This window comes from Psammomys obesus, unplaced genomic scaffold, assembly GCF_907164565.1.
Source record: "Psammomys obesus unplaced genomic scaffold, mPsaObe1.curated_primary_1811, whole genome shotgun sequence".
Lineage (NCBI taxonomy): Eukaryota > Metazoa > Chordata > Mammalia > Rodentia > Muridae > Psammomys > Psammomys obesus.
In genome coordinates, this window is record NW_026593286.1 from 7,203,848 (window position 1) to 7,222,585 (window position 18,738).

The window sequence follows — 18,738 nt, forward strand, 5'->3', positions numbered from 1 at the left end:
TGCCTCCCTAGTGCTGGAATTAAAGGCATGTGCCCAGCTTCAATTACTACTCTTTCCAATTACTTCCAGATTCAAAACACACCATGAGTCAAGAATCATCTGCGATCTACCAGATCTAGAGGTAAAATGGTAGAGTTGGTCTGGAGAGATGGCCCAGCAGCTAAGAGTATGTACGGTTCTTGCAGACGACAGGAATTAAATTCTCAGCACCACTGAGGCAGCACACAAGCACCTGGGGGATTAGATGCTTTCAGCTTCCTTGGGCATCTTACAGTCACGCTCACACACATACACACACTCTTAAAAAATATGCAAAGGTCAGGTGATAGAAGGTTGGAGGACACTGAAGTGATGAGAGGCTGCAGAGATGAGCAGCAGCTCAGGCCCTGGAGAGATGCACACATATTAGGCAATTTGGAGCTTATTCAGAAAGCTTTTAAGCAGGAGATCAACTTGATTTACAAAGACGGATTTGGAGAAAGGATTAGAGTGGGCCGAGTCGAAGCAGACTCAGGGTAGTGAGCAGTGAGGAAGGAGAGTGAAGTTGTAGTCACTGCAGAGGCAGGCATCCCTTATCTACAGGCTTGTAGAGGGACTGGGTTATGGATCAGATCATTTCTGAATCCAAATCATCTATTTCCTTTTGTTTGTTTGTTTGTTTTTTTGATATGTAGCCTAACTGGCCATTTACTCTGGAAAAGCGTGACCCCAAATTCTAATTCCTACCCTTTCCACATGTGACTTTATTCTTCTGTAAGCTCTCAGCACTATACAATCCCCAGGAAATCTAGGACAAAAAAACCAAATCCACTAGGAATTAGTCTCATGACATTCAGATCCGAGTGTTCATTTCACATTGTAACCAGTACTTTAAAACTAACACCTGTCCAATACTCAAGGGCACTGCCTAACAAGAATCCATGTGGACTTATTTCCAGACTACTCAGTTTTGGATGATGGCATCCTCATGACAGTTCTGTTTTTTGATCATTTCACATATTAAGGGAAATTCAAGAGTCTGAATGTAACTGTCTGAAATGCAAGCAACATTAAGAGTTTAAACAGGAAGGGCATAGCTAATGAGAGACTAGGAAATTAGATAATTTCTTTTATAGAATCATCTGATATTGAGGAAACAAGGAATTTACAAAGGAGGGGATATAATGAAATTAACAGTGTGGAGCCATCCTTGGGAATCAGTAACCTTTAGACCCAACCTAACAAGAATGGACAGATGAGTGCATTAGGGCTGACCTCTCTAGAATTTATTTATTCATTTTCCTCCAGATTTAGAGGCTATCTTTTGGACTAGGGATATAGTTCAGTGGAAGAGCACTTGCCTAGCATGCAGAAAACATTGGATTTGATCTCCGGCACTGCAACAAAGAGTTCTTCAAAGACAATGTAAGTTTAAAGCAAAGAGTCAAAGCTCTCCTGCTCCAGCTTCTTAAGCAAGGGTTATAGGCAGGTACCATCGTGCTTATTAGCTTATGATGGTAGCAATAGATCCATAAAAAACAAAACAAAAAGAAAAACAAATCAACTGAAGTCTTGTCACTTTGAAGGTTTTAATATATTTATTTGAAAACCAAATTCTGTGAAAGAGCACACTAAACAGTCATATATCGTCTTCTCAGCCAAAGACTCGGGACACAAGGTTCTTCAGTTCAGCATAGGCAACGGAGCGTGCATCGAGTGGGTCTCAGTGTGGGTTCCCTCACAGACAGTTTAGTGTGCACCAGGACAGTCTCAGTTGAGCAGGTGAGATCCTGGGAGAGAGAAAGTGGCAATAAAGTGTCCTTTATTCCTCCAATTTTTTTTTAAAACTACTAGTTGAAATCCAAACCTAGCCACCATACCTGGCTCCTAAATGCATTTTTAAATACTACGGTAGTAAATGATGGAGTTCCTATATTCCTTCCTTTTTATGAAAGTCATCTGCTGATTTTGACTGAGTTTGCCACGTGGTGCCTGTGTGCTACAATACACCTCTGGTGGTCAGAGGGTTACATGCAGAAGTCAGTGCTCTCCTTCCATCTTCTGGTTCTCAGGCTGGCGGGCTTGGTGGCTAAGTACCTTTACCCTTGACCATCTCTCTGGCCTCCTACTTTCTTTAAAGAATAAAACAAATTCATATTTTTCTGAAAATGCCTGTTAGGTTGGTCTTAACAAACAAACACTACCCCCAAAGATAAAAGGGAAGAAAAAGCATGACTTAAAATCCTGTCTGATGATGACTGACCTACCTAAGGAGCTTCCCAGAATGTATTCCCAGAACTCCATCACCTTGATCACTACGGAAATGGTTCATTTTAGCTGTTCCAGTTGGGAAACAAGAAGTCCAATCCGACTTTGAACTTGTTAGAGAGCCAAGTCTGGCCTTGAAACTCCTGATCCTCCTGCCTCCATATCCCAACTGCTGGGTTACAGGTATGTACAACCATGTCTGGCTTTGCTTAGCTTTTTTTAAAGAAGGCTTTCTTGCAGCTGGAGAGATAGCTCAGTGGCTGCTCTTCCAGGGGACCTGAGTTCAAGTCCAAGCACCTACAAGATAGTGAGTGCACAACCGTCTGTAACTGCAGTTCCAGAGGGTCTGGTACCTTCATACCGACATGCAGGCAGAACACCAATGCACATATAAATAAATAAATCTTTAAAAAAAACAATGACTTGTGAAAAATCACTAAGATGCTCCCTCTGGGGTCAGCTCCCCACCTCCTTATGGACTTATAAAAATAGACTAAGTCTCTGACCACTGCAGACTAGTCGCTGAGGAGCCAGCAGGGCACTAGAGCACAAAGTGAGAGAAGAAAAATGTGCAGATGGGATGAAAAAGGTGAAGTTTGGTGGTATTTGGGTAGGTAAGGAGCAAATAAAAGAAGTGAAACATGCTCGTGCTTTCATAAACACTTTCAAGGTCTTGACAAAGATGATCCCTTCACAAGTAACTGGTGAGTACTTACCTCTGCTCCTTAATCATCAATATACTCGAATGGCTCTGGGGGCTCTGGCTCTTGCTCCTCCTCTTCAATTTTTGGGCCATGTGCTGCCACAGGTTCCACGAGTTCTTCAATGTCTTCACTGGTGTCTTTCAGAATTATGATGCCTCCAATGGAGAGCTGCACAGAGAGGAAGCAGAGTAAGCTGCACTTGCATTTCATGCTGCTCTGCCAACTAGAGCAAGGGCTTATTAAGGGGACCCTCAACATTTGATATGCGAGGGAAGGCTGAGAAGAATACTAGCACCAAAACAATTCCTTTCTACTGAGGAGCTGCCAGCTTGACCCAGGGCGCGGTGGGTCATGTGATACTGCTTTCTGTGGATGCTGCGTCCCAGATGAAGAAGGGGTTTCCAGCCACAGAAATGATTAGCTTCCATCTGACTGCGGGTAGAATGTTTACTGTCCCAACATCACATTCTACTGCCTTCGTACCATACTCAGGACAGTGGTCTTGGATCAGAAACTTCATTATCACCTCAGAGGTTGTTTAAAATATAGAGAAGCCAGTCCCAACCTGGAAAATAGCCCTCCCTCATCTTTTAAAAGATTTTTATTTATTTTTATTGAATGCGTATAGGTGTTTTATCTGTATGTCTTTGTGCACCAAGTGTGTGTAATGGCTAAGGAGGTAAGAAGAGGGCACTGGATTCTCTGGAACCAGAGTTACAGATAGCTGTGAGCTGCTATGTGGGTTTGGGGAACAGAACCAGAGTTCTCCACAAGAGCAACAAGAACCGCTTGACCTTTGATATGAACGTATGCTATAGTTTTTGTGGTGCTCCTAGCCTTTATGGCTGAGCCAACTTTCCCGCCCTGTATTAAAATTTTAAAGTACCCTAGTCTATTATATTTGTGAGATTAAAGAAAACCTACAAATAAAAGGCCATTTTTTTTTCTTCAGCAATTCCAGAATGTCAGAAAAAAATAATAAATAAACATCTGAGTGTTCTCATTATAATCTAGAAATCACTATGATGTAAGCAATGAAAAACCAGATGGAAAGCCAAAGGAAAGTAGACTGTCGTAGCAATTCTATTGAACCCTTTTCTCAGCCTATTAGCTGATGGTAAATTCAAATACCAAAGTATTCAACCATCTCTGGCATGCTAATCTTATTCTGTTTGCTTGCCTGTGTCAAAGGAAATGGAAAGCCTCTCTGTAATTAAATCAGTCAACAGTGGCAAGGCACATCTGGAAAAAGCGTACTTCCACAAAGCATATTACTGGGAAGGAAAGCAAAAGAACATTAGTCAAATGACTCACATGGGTTAGTATCTCTGCAGTTGAACATAATTTGATTTTACTCAGCAAGACTCTGCCTTGCTGTGCTATAAAACTGGTGTGCCTTCAAGAATTTCTAGATCATTTCTCCTTTCTAACACATGCATTCACACCAAAGAATCCACAGCTTTCTCCCATAAAAGTTAGCATTGCTTAAAAAGAAGGCATTCTGTGAATGGACTCTGCCATGAGTACCTATCAACAGCCCAAGAACAACAGAAAATATGACCCCTGTCCTCATCCTCTACAGTCTAAAGTTTACATGAATCTTCTAGAGGAGCAAATGGAGATGAGCCTCTAAGTATAATAAAATGTCCACACTCAGAAGAGGACTTCCAAGTTTCTGGAAACCTGTGGCTACAGGTTCTAACTTCTACTATACGCTCATCAGAAAAGAAATGACCTTACTCACATTCTGTAACACAACCCACATATCCAAAGAGCTGTTTGTAGCTGCACCACATTTTAGGTTGATTAATGCTTCCCATGCTACTGAAAAAGTTCACTGGCTAAGGAGGAGATACTATGTTGTCTAAAGGCTATTAAAAAGCTAAGATGATGACTTCTTACTGAAGCAGAGTAGGGACATTATTATAGTGCTTCTTCTTGGTTTTGTTTTGAGGGGGAAACTGAGACAACGTTTCAGTATGTAGCCTTTGGCCTGGAGCTTAGGCTCACAGAGATCCAGCTACCTCAGTGTTCCAAATACTAGGGTTAGAGGAATGAGCCATCAAGCTTCACAGTGCTCCTTTCAAATGTACCATCTGAGGAACATGTTGATGACCTCGTCACTGAGAGTATGGGGTGGGTTAATGGGCAATTTCTTTCTTCAATGTATATGAAAGAGTGGTCTTTTATTAAGATGAAGAACTCACATAATATAAAATGCATTCCTTTCATGTATAAAATCTAATATATTCACAAATGTGTGCAGTCAGCCACCTCTACTTAACTTGAGGGCACTGCAGCAACCTGAAGAAATCCTGCACCTAGGAGAGAAAAATCAGGCTGGAACTGACCTGGAAAAGTCCTCCCTCATAGTTTCTCTAAAGTACAGGGAATTACTGTACTCATTTTATAGGTGAAGAAAATGAAATGCAAAGGAACTACTCAGTCATACTACTAAACAGAAGAGCCAAGACATAAAGCCAGGTATGCCCATCTTCAGCTTGAAACCACCACACACATCAATTTCCGTTTCTTGCCTTTGTTTCTGTAAACTGCTAAGCAAGGAATACCTTGGCTCACAACCAAAACAAGAGCTGCTTTTGATTTATTATTGGGATGATAAAAATAAACTTACTCCCATATGAAGATCCAGAAATCTCACTTATGACATTTCAAACAACAGATTCAATATCTGGATGTCCTGCATGTGTTGGACTGGCAAGTCTTTAGCTTTCTAGATTTAAAATAATTGGGTCAGGAGTAGCTTAGAGGTTCATGTTTATAATCTAAGCACTCAGGAGTCCTAGTCAGGAGGACTGCTCACTGGCTCAAGGCTAGTCTGGGCTGCAAAATAATTTCCAGGCCAAAGTGGACTAAGATCTTGTCTCAAAACACAAAACAAAACAAAACAAAACAAAACAAAACACCATCAAAAATAACACAACAAGAAAGTAGAAAGATAAAAGACAGTATAGAGGCTAAACTTTCTAGTAAGCATTTTATCATGGTTTGAATGTGTAATGTTCCCACACACTTTTGCGTTTGGTGCCCAGGTGGTGGTACCATTTTGGGAGATTATGGATCCTTTGGAAGGCACGGCACAGTTGCAGACATAAGGGCAAGCCATAGGGGTCATAGTCTGGGCCTGCTTCCTGACCCCTCTTCACTTCCTAGTCTTCTGAGATGTGAGGAGCCTCAGCTACGCAATCCTGCTGTAACAAACTCCACCATCACTTTCTCACCATGATGGACTATATCTTCTCAAATTGTGAGTCAAAAGAGAGCCTCCCTTCAGTTGCTTCTGTCAGGTATTCTGTCACAGCAATGAGAAAGGTAATCAATATATACTTGTGTCTAACTGAGAAATATTTTGGCTTGGGATTAAATGAATATCACAAAGATCCCTTTTTAATTCTAAAATTCAATGTGTTTAGTACAATGGTGTAATTATAATGAGGATCACTAATCTGGCAGGACCAGCTCTTGTTTCTAGTGCTTCTATATTAACTTCTTTGACCTGTGCCTATTAGTTAAGGAGATAATACCTATTTTAAGTATGGAGGAAAGAGAGAGAAAAATTCAACCCAGTGTGTCTGGCTCTGTAGTTATGTGCCTATATCTGTGACAGAAGAGGGAAAACAGTTCTTAAAAATTACTAGAGAAAAGAAAAGCTCTCCAAAAATCTATAGGAAACGGAGGGGAAGGTATTAGTGACCTTGCGCTAAAATACTCTGGGGATTTATCATCCTCTGTCAGTCTTATCTAGTCCTACAGATTGATACCCACAGGCAAATACAGCTAAGGGTTACTGATAACTTACTGGTTTGAAGGGCTGGTATCTGCAGGTCTCTGTCATAGTTAAGACCTTCAGCTGGGCCGGCATAACTCGCGCTGGATTATCCAACAGCTGGAAGTTTGGTTCAGGTTCTTTTTTCTTTTCTTTCTCTTCCTTCTTCTCTGCTTCATCCTAGGATGGATCAGAGGCAATGAATAAAGAGTCATTTTTGTCCAACATTATTTGAGTCTGCCTGCTAAGTTTGTAGAACACTGCCAGGTGCAAAAGGTAGTGGCAGATTCAATAAAAGCACAACTAAAATGATAGCAGACTTTACTTAGGGGTGAGAAAGATGTGAATCATTGGTTTCCTCCATTGCTGGTGGGAATGTAAACTTGTACAACCACTCTGGAAGTCAATCTGGCACTTTCTCAGACAATTAGGAATAGTGCTAACTCAAGACCCAGCTATAACACTCCTAGGCATATATCCAAAAGATGCTTAAGTACACAACAAGGACATTTGCTCAACCATGTTCATAGCAGCTTTATTTGTAATAGCCAAAGCTGGAAACAACGCAGATGTCCCTCAGTTAAAGAATGGATACAGAAACTGTGGTACATTTACACAGTGGACTACTACTACTCAGCAATTAAAAACAAGGACATCATGAAATTTGCAGGCTAATGGTGGGAACTAGAAAAGATCATCCTGAGTGAAGTATCCCAGAAGCAGAAAGACACACATGGTATGTATTCACTTACAAGTGGATATTAGACATGTAATATAGGATAATCATACTAAAATCTGTACACCTAAAGAAGCTAATCAAGAAGGAGGACCCTTGGTAAGATGCTTAACCCTCATTCAGAAAGGCAAAGGGGATGGACATCTGAAGAGGGAGAAAATGGAACAGGACAGGAACCTACCATTGAGGGCTCTAACCCTGCAGGGCATCAAAGCAGATGCTGAGACTCATAGCCAAATTTTGGGCAGAGTGCAGGGAATCTTAGGAAAGAAGGGGGAAATAGAAAGACCTGGAAGGGACAGGAGCTCCACAAGGAAAGCAACAGAACCAAAAAATCTGGACACAAGGGTCTTTTCTGAGACTAATACTCCAACCAAGGACCATTCATGGAGATAACCTAGAACCCCTACACAGATGTAGCCCATGGCAGCTCAGTGTCCAAATGGATTCCCTAGTAATGGGAACAGAGACTGTCTCTGACAAGATTACTAAGTGGCTGGCTCTTTGATCACCCCCCACCCCCCAAGGAGGAGCAGCCTTACCAGGCCACAGAGGAAGACAATGCAGCTACTCCTGATGAGACCTGATAGACTAGGGTCAGATGGAAGGGGAGGAGGAACTCCCCTATTAGTGGACTGGGGAAGGGACACGGGAGGAGAAGAGGGAGAGATGGTGGGAGGAGATGAGGGGGGCTACAGCAGAGATACAAAGTGAATAAACTGTAATTAATAAAAAATTAATTAATTAAAAAAAATAAAGAATGAAAAGTTTTTACCAGCAGAGATTAGAAGAGAGTCTATATAAATGGATCATCATCCATCTTCTTGAAAGTCTTTCTCTTTTATCAAGTCACTGTCTATTCAGAACTGTTTTCAAAGCCTATTTTAGCTGTAACTTTCTCTAGAAACTCATTCCTGTTCTGCAGTCTACCTTCCCACAAATGGACATAGTTATAGTCTGAATGTGAGCTGTAAGCTCATGTATGTGAACATCAGGGAACCTTCTAGACAGGGCCTCACTGGTTGAAGGGATGGCCTGAGGGTTGTAGAATGGCATTGTTACCAGTCTTAGCTCTCTGTTTCCTGATCAAAGTATGAGCAAGCCATGCTGCAAGTTCTCACTGTCAAAGATGCATCCCCAAACACCATGCCTTTCCTGCTTTGACAGACTGTATCCTTTAAAATCATGAGCTCAGATCCTCTTCTCTCTGAAGCTGCTTCTAGTAGGTATTCTGTTACAGCAACAAGAAAAGCTAACTACTACAGACAGTTTTCTTGAATCTCTGGAAACAGAGTAATTAATCAAAAAAGCTAAAAGCAAATTACAACAGTGTCTAAGGAATCTGGACCATAACAGGTATTGACTCGTATGAGTTGTACCTACCACTTCCATCTTCTCTTCTTCCTTTTTTTCTTTTTCTTTTTCCTTTTTTTTAGCTTTGGCAGTAATAGACAATACAGCGGTGGAAACCTAGAGACAGTCAAAATGGTGTAAGACTGTTATAATCTTTTACCTACATACTAAGAAACAGGCCCAAAGAAAACAGTCTTGCAAGCATGTCCCTGATTCCTGTCAGTAACTATAAACAAAAACCAAAACCACTGGAGAGTAAATGGGAAAGCAAGCAGGACATTAAGGTACATAACTTGCTGCTACTGAGGCTGTGTCCAAAACAACCAATCTTTTAAGACACAGACTTGAGTGCTATGTTCTTTTTGGTTTTATGGAAAAGCACAGGGAAATTCTTGGTCATAGAGATGTTTTCACCATTAGAAACCTTGTAATGGTAACAGACAATGAATAAAGTCCCCGATGGCTCTTAGTGAAATCAAAGGTGACACAAGACCTTGAAAATGGGTAACAAAGGTTTTGTGAAAGGATACTCATCAGTTGCTACCTTGAATTTGGTTAGTTGTAAAATTAACCCTACTTATACACAAAACTTCAAATAATCAACAAACAGTTAATATAAAACATTATCCTAAAATAAAAACAATTTTCTCACATAAGCACTAGAAGAGTTGTTTTATCGAGTATACCACCACAGCCAGTGCAGCTCTGTAAATCCATTCGTTATTCTCTATTACATATCAACGAATGTGCTCAAAATCAATTTTACCTGTTTTCAAAAGGCAAACTAGGTAATATGCATGAAAATAAATAACATGGGCTGTGGGGACGGGACACCAAGAGAGGAAAAGGCTCTTTATTTTACATTTAAGGCTAATGTTAGCTATCACCACAAGTACTGCTTTAAACACCAAAGTTGGGGCTGGAGAGATGGTTCAGCAGCTAAGAGCACATGTTGAGTTTAGGGCCCAGCATGTCAGGCAAACTGGCTGACAACTGACTGTTAACTCTAGCTCTGGGGAGATTGATGCCCCTCTTCTGGCTTTTGAGGGGACAGATATGCACATGCACTCACACAAATAGAGCAGAACAGGGCTGAAGAGAAAGCTCCGTGGTTAAGAGCACATACTCCTCTTTCCAAATGAGTCTGGTTCCCAGGACCCATGTCAGGCAGCTCACAAGGACCTGTAACTCCAGCTCCAAGAATGGTCTCATGTCTCTAGCCTCGATTGGCACCCACACTCAGATGAATATCCCCCCATACACACAGTTAAAGTTGTGCAGCATGATGATACACGGCCTTAGTCTTAGTACCTGGAGGCAGAGTTAGATAGATTCTGGGTTTGAGGTCAGGCTGATATGCTATCTAGTTCTAGGTTAGCCAGCAATCCATAGTGAGACTCTACCCAGATCAACTACCCAACCAACCAATTACATTTAAAACTATATCACCTAAACAGTCAGTAGCTTCTCCAAAAAGAACAAATGTTAAAAACTCAAAGAACATACCTTTTCCTTTTCTTTTTCTTTTGGTACTTCCAAAGGGGCAGGATATGCGAATGTGGATGGTTTACAATTTGATTTATATTGAACTTTCGGCATCTGAAGAAATAAAACACTCTTTTGTTCTTTCCATGGAAATATCAAGATTTATGTAGTATGTTTGTAACAAGCACACAAGAGCAAAGGGAGATGGAAAGTTTCCATGCAAGTTAAATGTTTAACAATAGAGCTGTCCCATGTTAGCACTGTACAAAAAGCCTTGTGAATTAACTTTGGTACTCAGTTCCCTACAGACACTAAAGTTTTGTCACTCAACAAGCATCATTTCCTCTGTGTTTTCTCACAAACCACCCAGTGTCAGTGGGTTAAGTCCTTCTCCCACTGGGAGCATGGAAATAACCGTTTCGTCCTTTGTAAAGTGTTATATATTTCCTTATGCTCACTGAACTCCCACGACCACTCCTCGTATCACACTGACAACTTATTATTGCTTTTAGTCTGTATACACTTTCCATACCACATAATCAGGCTTTCTAACATGAACCTAATGGAAAACTAACTTCGTATTACTTATGAAACAAACCTTCTCTCTAGCCTGAACCTTTCTTTACTTACCTAATTTGCACTGATAAAAAAAAAAAAATGGTAAGAAGCACCATATTTGCTAAGAAGAGATCTTTTCTATCTCACTTTCATTGTGAAGAATGAAAACATAAAATTGTTTGGCAGACTGTAAGCCTTTAAAGATTACACAGGAAGTTTAACAAACAGTGTTAAATATTAGGGATTAGGAAAACAAACTATTGTTTTGAGAAATGAAGATGCTGATTATCTGCAACTATGAGCAGTTTTAATACTGAAATACTTAATGAAGAATAACTAGTTGCTCTGCTATAATGAACATATTAATATAACGGATTTCTCAATTAAGACAAATTTGAGCTTAAAAATTTTCCATTCTTAAAATTTAACAAAACATCTTAACAGTTGATGATCAAATATAAGAGGTATTTAAAGGTTGAAAAGTCTTCAACCTTTAAAGAGCAAGATGACTCATTTTGTCACAGGACTGAGAAAAACTTAACTACAAATCCAATTAAAAATGTGGTTAAAAACTGTGAAAACAGGGCATGAGCACCTAAAGCTTTTAACCTTTGTGATCAATTTTCTTCTGTCAGACTCCCTGATCACTCACTGTTGGTCTTGTGTTCTGCTACTATTAAAGGAATATCCTCCTCTATTACTTTTCCTTATCCTAACACTTCTTTGTTAAGTAGACATGGAGGTCCTTGCGCGCACAGATTCCTGGAATGTTAACCACACAGGGCTATCTCTTCAAAGAGAGACAGGTTTCTGCCTGGTAACAGACCTCTGTGCTATCTGTGTGGCTGGAGACCACACCAGATCCCCACCCCCACCGACCCTTATCATGAGCTTGTTTTTCTCAGTCAATCTATAGAAGATATATACTTTACAAAGAGTTACAATGTAGTCATGTCTTAGGCTTTGTCGTACACACAGGATTGAGTTAATTATCACCAGGAAAAACTTCACCAAACTACACTATGCTTAAATAAACCTAAAATAAACTACTCAGGGTCAGACTCTCAAAATTTAAACCAAATCTGGCTACTGAATTGTGTTGAACCAAACTGCCTTCTTGCTCCCCATGGATCGTCACTCTGCTGGTGTGGCGGCTGCAGAGACCCACTGCAGCTAGGACTCTGAGATATGTCAAACTTCCACTCCTCACTAGTTAGTTAGTCTATGTCCTCATTCTTCCTTGTTCAGATTAGTGCAGTAGCACTGCCAGGTTTCTACCAATATCAGAATGATCTCTCTATAGGAAAAAGACTGTCATTACCTTCTTAAAAGCTTTCACCAGCTCTTGCAGCCTTTGGATTAAAGTGGCCGAGCATGGTGGCACAGGCCTGGAATCCCAGCACTCTGGAGGTTAAGGCAGAGGGATCCTGAGTTCAAATATCACTGAGCTATACAGAATGTCTATTCCCCTTCTCCTCCCCGAACCAAAAATACTAGCTAGGCATGGTAGCACATGCCTTTAATTCAAGTATTCTGGAGGCAAAGGCAGGCAGGTCTACATAGTAAATTCCATGCTAGTCAGGGCTACATAGTGAGACACTGTTGCAAAACAAAAACCAAACCAAAATCCCCAAAATACACAGAACGGCTTATAAAATCTCTTCATATTTTTGTATTAAGCACCCTACCCCATCACTCCCTCTCAAAAGGTGTGTCCAGTATTTACTTACCAAACTCCCACAGACACTCTACTTTGCAGGGCTCAGGGACTAACCCAAACTGAAGGGAAAATATGCTACCAACAGGGTCACCTATGCCCCACAGAGCTGGGGACTGACAGGCATACCTTTAAGTCCTTGTTAAGGCCAATGACACAGGTAGGAGTGTACGCCAATGACAGGAAGTGTGAAAGGGGAAACCAGAACCAGAACTGCGTAAAGACAAGGACGCCAACCACAGAAGGCATATGAGTGTGCCCAGTCCTGGACTGCAAGGAGATTGTGACATTATGACCACCTGCAGAAAAAGAAAAGAAACCTTGAGTGGAATAATGTACTAAGATGGTAAGAAGCATTTCTAGGTACTACACTAGGGAAGCAGCTGGCCACTTATCTTTTGTTTTTTGTTTTTCGAGCAGGGTCTCACCGTGTAGCTCTGGCTGTTCTAGAACTCACTCTATAGAACAGGCTGACCTTGAACCCACAGAGATCTGACTGCCTCTGCCTCTCGAGTGTTAGGATTAAAGGCATGCGGCACTAAACCCAGTAATTTATTTTATGTGTATGAGTGTTTTCCTACGTGTATGTATGTCTACCATGTGGGTGCCTGATGGCCAAAGAGGAACAAGGAGAACTTAAACTACATGTGCTTGTGACCCACTTGACGTGGGTGCTGGGGAACTGAACTTCAGCCTTCTGCAAGGAGCAGGAAATGCTCTTAACCACTGAGCCATCTCTCCAGCCCCATAAAAGAAAATCTAACATTCAATTTTCTTTCTTACTTTCTTTTTTTTTTTTTTTTTTTTTTTTTTTTTTTTTTTTTTTTTTTTTTTTGAGGTTTCTCTATGTAGCCTTGGTGTTCTGGACTTACTTTGTAGACCAGGCTGGCTGGCCTCGAAGTCACAGAGATCCTCGTCTCTGCCTCCCTGAATGCTGGGATTATAGGTGAGGAGTGCCACCTTGGCTGGCTTACATTTAATTCTTGATTCAATACGTTTTCCAAGGAAGAACATGATGAACAATGAAATCAGCTCATGCTGATTGTAAGTTTGTACAGTGAGAGGGTGAATGTACTGAAACCCAACCTATTTGCCCCTTGCCACATCCTCTAGGCTATCTCTTTGGGGAGTATAGAGAAATACAGTGAGCCAGTGAGTTAGAATGCATGTTCAAGTCACCAACTAAAGAGTTAGATTTTCAGCCAGACGCAGTGGCACATAACTATCTATGACCCCAGTGCTTGGGAGGCCGAGATAGGAGGATTGATCTGAATTTGAGGCTAGCCAGGACTAGATAGTGATCCCCCCCCCCATCCAGCTGAAAGTCACTGAGCACCACTTTATTGCCTTAATTTCTCTTCAATATTTCTCTCTTTCTTTTTTTGGTTTTTTGAGACAAGGTTTCTTTGTGTAGCCTTGGCTATCCTGGACTTGCTTTGTAGACCAGGCTGGCCTGAACTCACAGAGAACCATCTACTTCTTCCTCCCTAAGTGCTGTGATTACAGGCGTGTGCCACTGGGCCTGGCTAACTCTCTTCAGTATTTCTAATACTCCCAACACTATGAGGTGGACACTATAAAACAAGGAAGCAGGGCAAAGCCACCTTATGTAGCTGTGATATAAAAGGATTAGGACTTGAGAAGCATGGTGGTACACAGTTGTCTCGGCTACTTGTAAAAGGTTGGGGCAAGAGAACAGCAAGTTCAGGGCTAACCAGGAAAACTTATAGATCCTGTTTCAGAATAAAACATAAAAAGTGGTGATGTATCTGGGCTGTGGAAGAACACACCTTTAATCCCGGCACTCGGGAGGTAGAGTCAGGTAGATCTCTGTGAGTTTGAGGGAAGCCTTCTATAACAGTTCCGGGACAGCCAGAGCTACATGAAGAAACACTTGGCTTGAAACCACCACCACCAGCACCACCACCACCGGAAAGAGGCGATGCACAGTTACTCAGGGTATAATTATACTCCATGTGAGATGCCCTGGGCTCAGCCTCCAGCTCGGAGGCAAGAGAGTGAGTGTGGGGTGATTAGCGCATTCGAACATAAACATCTGTGCTTGAATAACTGAAACTCGTCTCTCCAAACTACAGAGTCCTCACAGTTTACCCGGGAATAATTTGCTTCAGACTCAATTTCCATGACATCACACAGAACATCTGATTAGCTGTTTCACTAGATTTACATAATATATGTGGAAGAGCTAAGAACTTTACCTGCATCCAGTATTCCCTGGGCCAGAATAGCGCCAAATTTGGCCATGACATCATCATGCTTGTCATTGATGACTTTGGAATACAGCTGCCTGAACTGATTCACCTGAAGAAGCAAGAAGAATAATTATGTTAGTCTAATTCTGTCCATTTGTTGTGTCATTAACACCCAATAAACTGTGCTAATTGTATTGAAACTCAGTTCTCAATTTCAAGACATTTAGAACAGGGAGATGGGCCAGATGTGAAGGCAGAACAGTTCTGTTGAAATCAGTGTTCTGTGCTTGAAAACAGCACTGTTTTCAGTCCTAATTCCAGAGCGGATGATTCAGACTCAAGGGAATGCTGAATAAGATTTCATTCTGCACCAGCCAGTCAGCAGGCCCAAACAGTTCAAGCAAACAGCAAGAATTTTACATGCTGCACTTTGAATTACAGATTTGCTGCTTTCTGTCAACCAGGTAGATTTCCCAACAGGCGCAGCCCTTCAGTTCTACCTTAAGTAAACAAGCCTTCATGCAGACTGTGTGAGTGTATTCACAAACATTAACAATATACATTCTGAACACATATCAGTTTCTGAACACTTGCTCAGAAATAGTACTCTCATGATTCAATTTAGGGTGAGATTACTAGTAATTTTTGTATACTTAAGTATTTTCCTGAAATTGCCATATACTACTCTTACATAAAAAGCTTATAAAATACTTTTACTGAATAAAGTGATTTCTTAGCTATGTGGGTGGAAAGAGGGCACTATCTTATGCTTCTGCCACATCTTACACTGTCTTGTTTTCCCGACAGTGCTTTCAAATGGTAGGCACTCAGGAAGAGGTCTGCTTGTTCAAGAAGCACATGATCATGGAGCTCCCCAAATCTGCCAAAAGCAGAAAACAGCAGATTTGAGTTTCCTAATATAATGAGTTTAGCACACATTCTTTCAGAATCTCTTCTGTTTGCACTGAAGGCTGCAGTGTGACGCTGTGGCAGAGCAACATATCAGACAGCCCTGGCATATGACTATCTCTGCTCTTAGGAGCTATTTGGGTAAATTACTAGTCTCTCTGTCTGCCTACAAGTATGTGTTACCATATCTGGCCACTTATTAGCTTTTCTGAGCCTTAGTTTCTTTCCCTTTCTTTGAGGATTATAGCATCTACCTCATCCATGTTCTAAAGGCAACCCGAAGAAACGGTGGTCACACATATGAGGCATGTCATACTTCATTAAGGATGGCATACGTCTTATGGGGGCAAAATCTTACAACCCTCTGGACTATTAGCTGTGCCACCTAATACCCCTAATAAAACAACACTCCTTAAAGATGGCTTTCAGTTTTATTCATACATAGGCAGCAACAAACTTCAGTAGGGGAATAATATGCCCATGTTCACTCCTAGGTCACACACTTCCAGCCTTACCGCTTTAAAAACTCTTAAAATCCAGTGATTAAATCATCACTGAGTTCACAACAAATTTTAAATATCCCAAGGTTTGATGTTTTCACTCTGGCTCAACAGGTCCTTTGATTCTGAACTTATTTTAGATGAATACTTATATTACCTTATAGGATAGAAATTTTATGTTCTAAAGGTTAAAAAAAAATCTCATAAACTTATAAAAAAAACAGTGTACAAAATGTATGTGCATTATTTAAAAGGAAAATTAAAATATACAGCCATATTTAAAACAACAGGAAAGCATCCAATAAAAAATTGAAAGATGGATTTGTACTTTCTTAATGTTCCCCTACTCTCCCTCCCCACATTGAAACAGGGTTTCTCTGTGTAGCCTTGATTGTGTGGAACTCAGTCTGTAGACCATGCTGGCCTCAAACTCACAGAGATCACCTGCCTTTGCTGAGATTAAAGATGTGTGCCACTGGTTGAAAGAGGATCAAGATTTTCTAACTTAACTTCACAGTTCAGAATATGAGGGCACCATGGCCAAGCAAAAAGGTACACATACTTATAACCCTATCACTTGAGAATGGAAGTCAAACTCAGCTACACAGGAAGCTATCTGTCTCAAAGAATAGTAAGAAAAAAAGGATAATACATACCCACTCAAAAAAGGTAGAACTTATTATCTGGACTTATTTCTTCTGCAGAGCATAACCTCTTTCTCTCCTTCCTACTTTATTCCAATGTCAACTCTACAACTGTAACTCTTTCCATTAAATTTTTGAGTTCAGATGTATTTGGAATTCAGAGTTAAAAAACTAACATGAGGGTTGGAGAGATGGGTTAGGATGAAGAGCAGTGGCTCTCTTCCAGAGGACCTGCACCCAAAGGGCCACTCACAACTGCCTCTAACTCAGTCTGGGGGATCCGACCCTCTCCTGGTTTCTGCAGGTATAAGGTAACCATGTAACACATGTAGGCAAAACACCCATACATGTATTAAAAAAAGAAAACGCCAGCATGACATACACATCTTGTACTTCTGATGGGGTATGGAACAATATTCCAAAGCAAATGCGTAATTCTGAAGTAGCAAGCACATGATATTTGCATAAGTGAGATAAAACAAGTGATTAATTACTAGGTCAGATTTTGCAGTCAATTGGGGCCTTAAAAGCAAACTTGTAAGTTTTCAGACCTTTCTCTTCAGTTCTGACTTTGCCCCATATGCTATTTTTCTTTTCAAATGATTTGCTGTTATTTTAGATTCCACATCTAACATAAAAATTATCCTTATTCTTATAATTTCATGATTGTACTGCATAATAGCTTAAACCTGAAATGTATCCATTGATCACTGGTTCCTTGGTAGTGATGTTCTGGGAGGCTGTGGAGCCCTTAGGAGGTGGGTCCTAGCTAGTTAAAGGAGGTCACTAGGGAGTAGACTTTGAAGGTTATAATAGTGATTCTCAACCTTCCCAATGCTGTGACCTTCATATTGTGGTAACCCCTAATCATAAAATTGCTGTTGCTACTTCATAGCTCTAATTCTGCTACTGTTATGAAGTGTAATGTAAATATCTGATATGCAGGATGTCATGACCCACAGGTTGAGAACCTCTGAGTTAAAGCCATACCCCTGGTTCTGGTCTCATTGTCTGCTTCCCGGTCCACTGCTATGCAAACAGCAACCCGTTCTCCCCCAGATATTTCTATAATACAGAAATATGTCTATGATCTGGGGTATATGTTTTATCAGTTTCTTACTTGTTCACATACACAAACATAAACCCCAGATACCCTTGCTGCCATAGAAAGAGTCTTCTTGCTATGATGAATTAAAATCCCTCAAAACCATGAACCTACATGATGGTTTCCATGAGCTACTTTGTTCACAGCCATGCAAAATATAACTTATTATCACAATCACACTTATTTTCAGTTTTCATCTTAATTTTATTAGTATTTTAACCATATATATTCTCTCTTTCTCTCTCCAATTTTGCTTTTCAACACAGGGTTTATCTGTGTAGCTGGAGTTAGAGGTGCATTTGTGACTTTTACATGTGTACTGGGGTCCAAACTCAGACCTTCATTATTACGCAGCAAGCTCATTTTACCTGATGAGCTCCCTCCCCAGCCTCCATACCTGGTTTAATCACTGGAATTCTTAGCCAGGATGAAGACAACTAAATTTTTATCTAGTTGACTATAGAAGCAATTTGAAAGCAGCATGTGAGGTCCAAGTGAATAAATATTTACATATGACTAGTTGAGGAGGTACATTCTTTAATGACACTGTTCAGTTGGATAACCTCCAAAGGCTCAGTGCAACATCAAAAGCAGAAATAAAAGCTCATATGATAGCTGCTATATTTAAAAGCATCAAGAAATGTGGTCTGTGTTTGCAAAGATGTTTATGTTCTAGAAGACAAAGCATATTAAGCAATTCTTGGGGGAAAAGATGAGAAGTCAGACTCTACCTGTGATAATACAACTTTCAGAAATCTTGACAATAATCTTGAAAGAGAA

At 40.6% G+C, this 18,738-nt stretch overlaps 1 protein-coding gene across 1 annotated transcript in view; it reads right to left on the bottom strand.

The window, feature by feature from the left end:
• Positions 1-1,549: 1,549 nt before the first annotated feature.
• Positions 1,550-18,738, bottom strand: part of Psmd1 (proteasome 26S subunit, non-ATPase 1) — a 68,533-nt gene continuing 51,344 nt past the window's right edge. The window contains exons 19-25 of the mRNA XM_055616517.1: positions 14,807-14,909; positions 12,717-12,886; positions 10,334-10,426; positions 8,858-8,944; positions 6,772-6,918; positions 2,964-3,119; positions 1,550-1,769 (exon numbers count right to left, since the gene is read on the bottom strand). Coding sequence (XP_055472492.1) covers positions 2,973-3,119; positions 6,772-6,918; positions 8,858-8,944; positions 10,334-10,426; positions 12,717-12,886; positions 14,807-14,909 — 747 coding nt within the window. The 3' untranslated portion in view covers positions 1,550-1,769; positions 2,964-2,972. The remainder of the gene's footprint in view (positions 1,770-2,963; positions 3,120-6,771; positions 6,919-8,857; positions 8,945-10,333; positions 10,427-12,716; positions 12,887-14,806; positions 14,910-18,738) is intronic.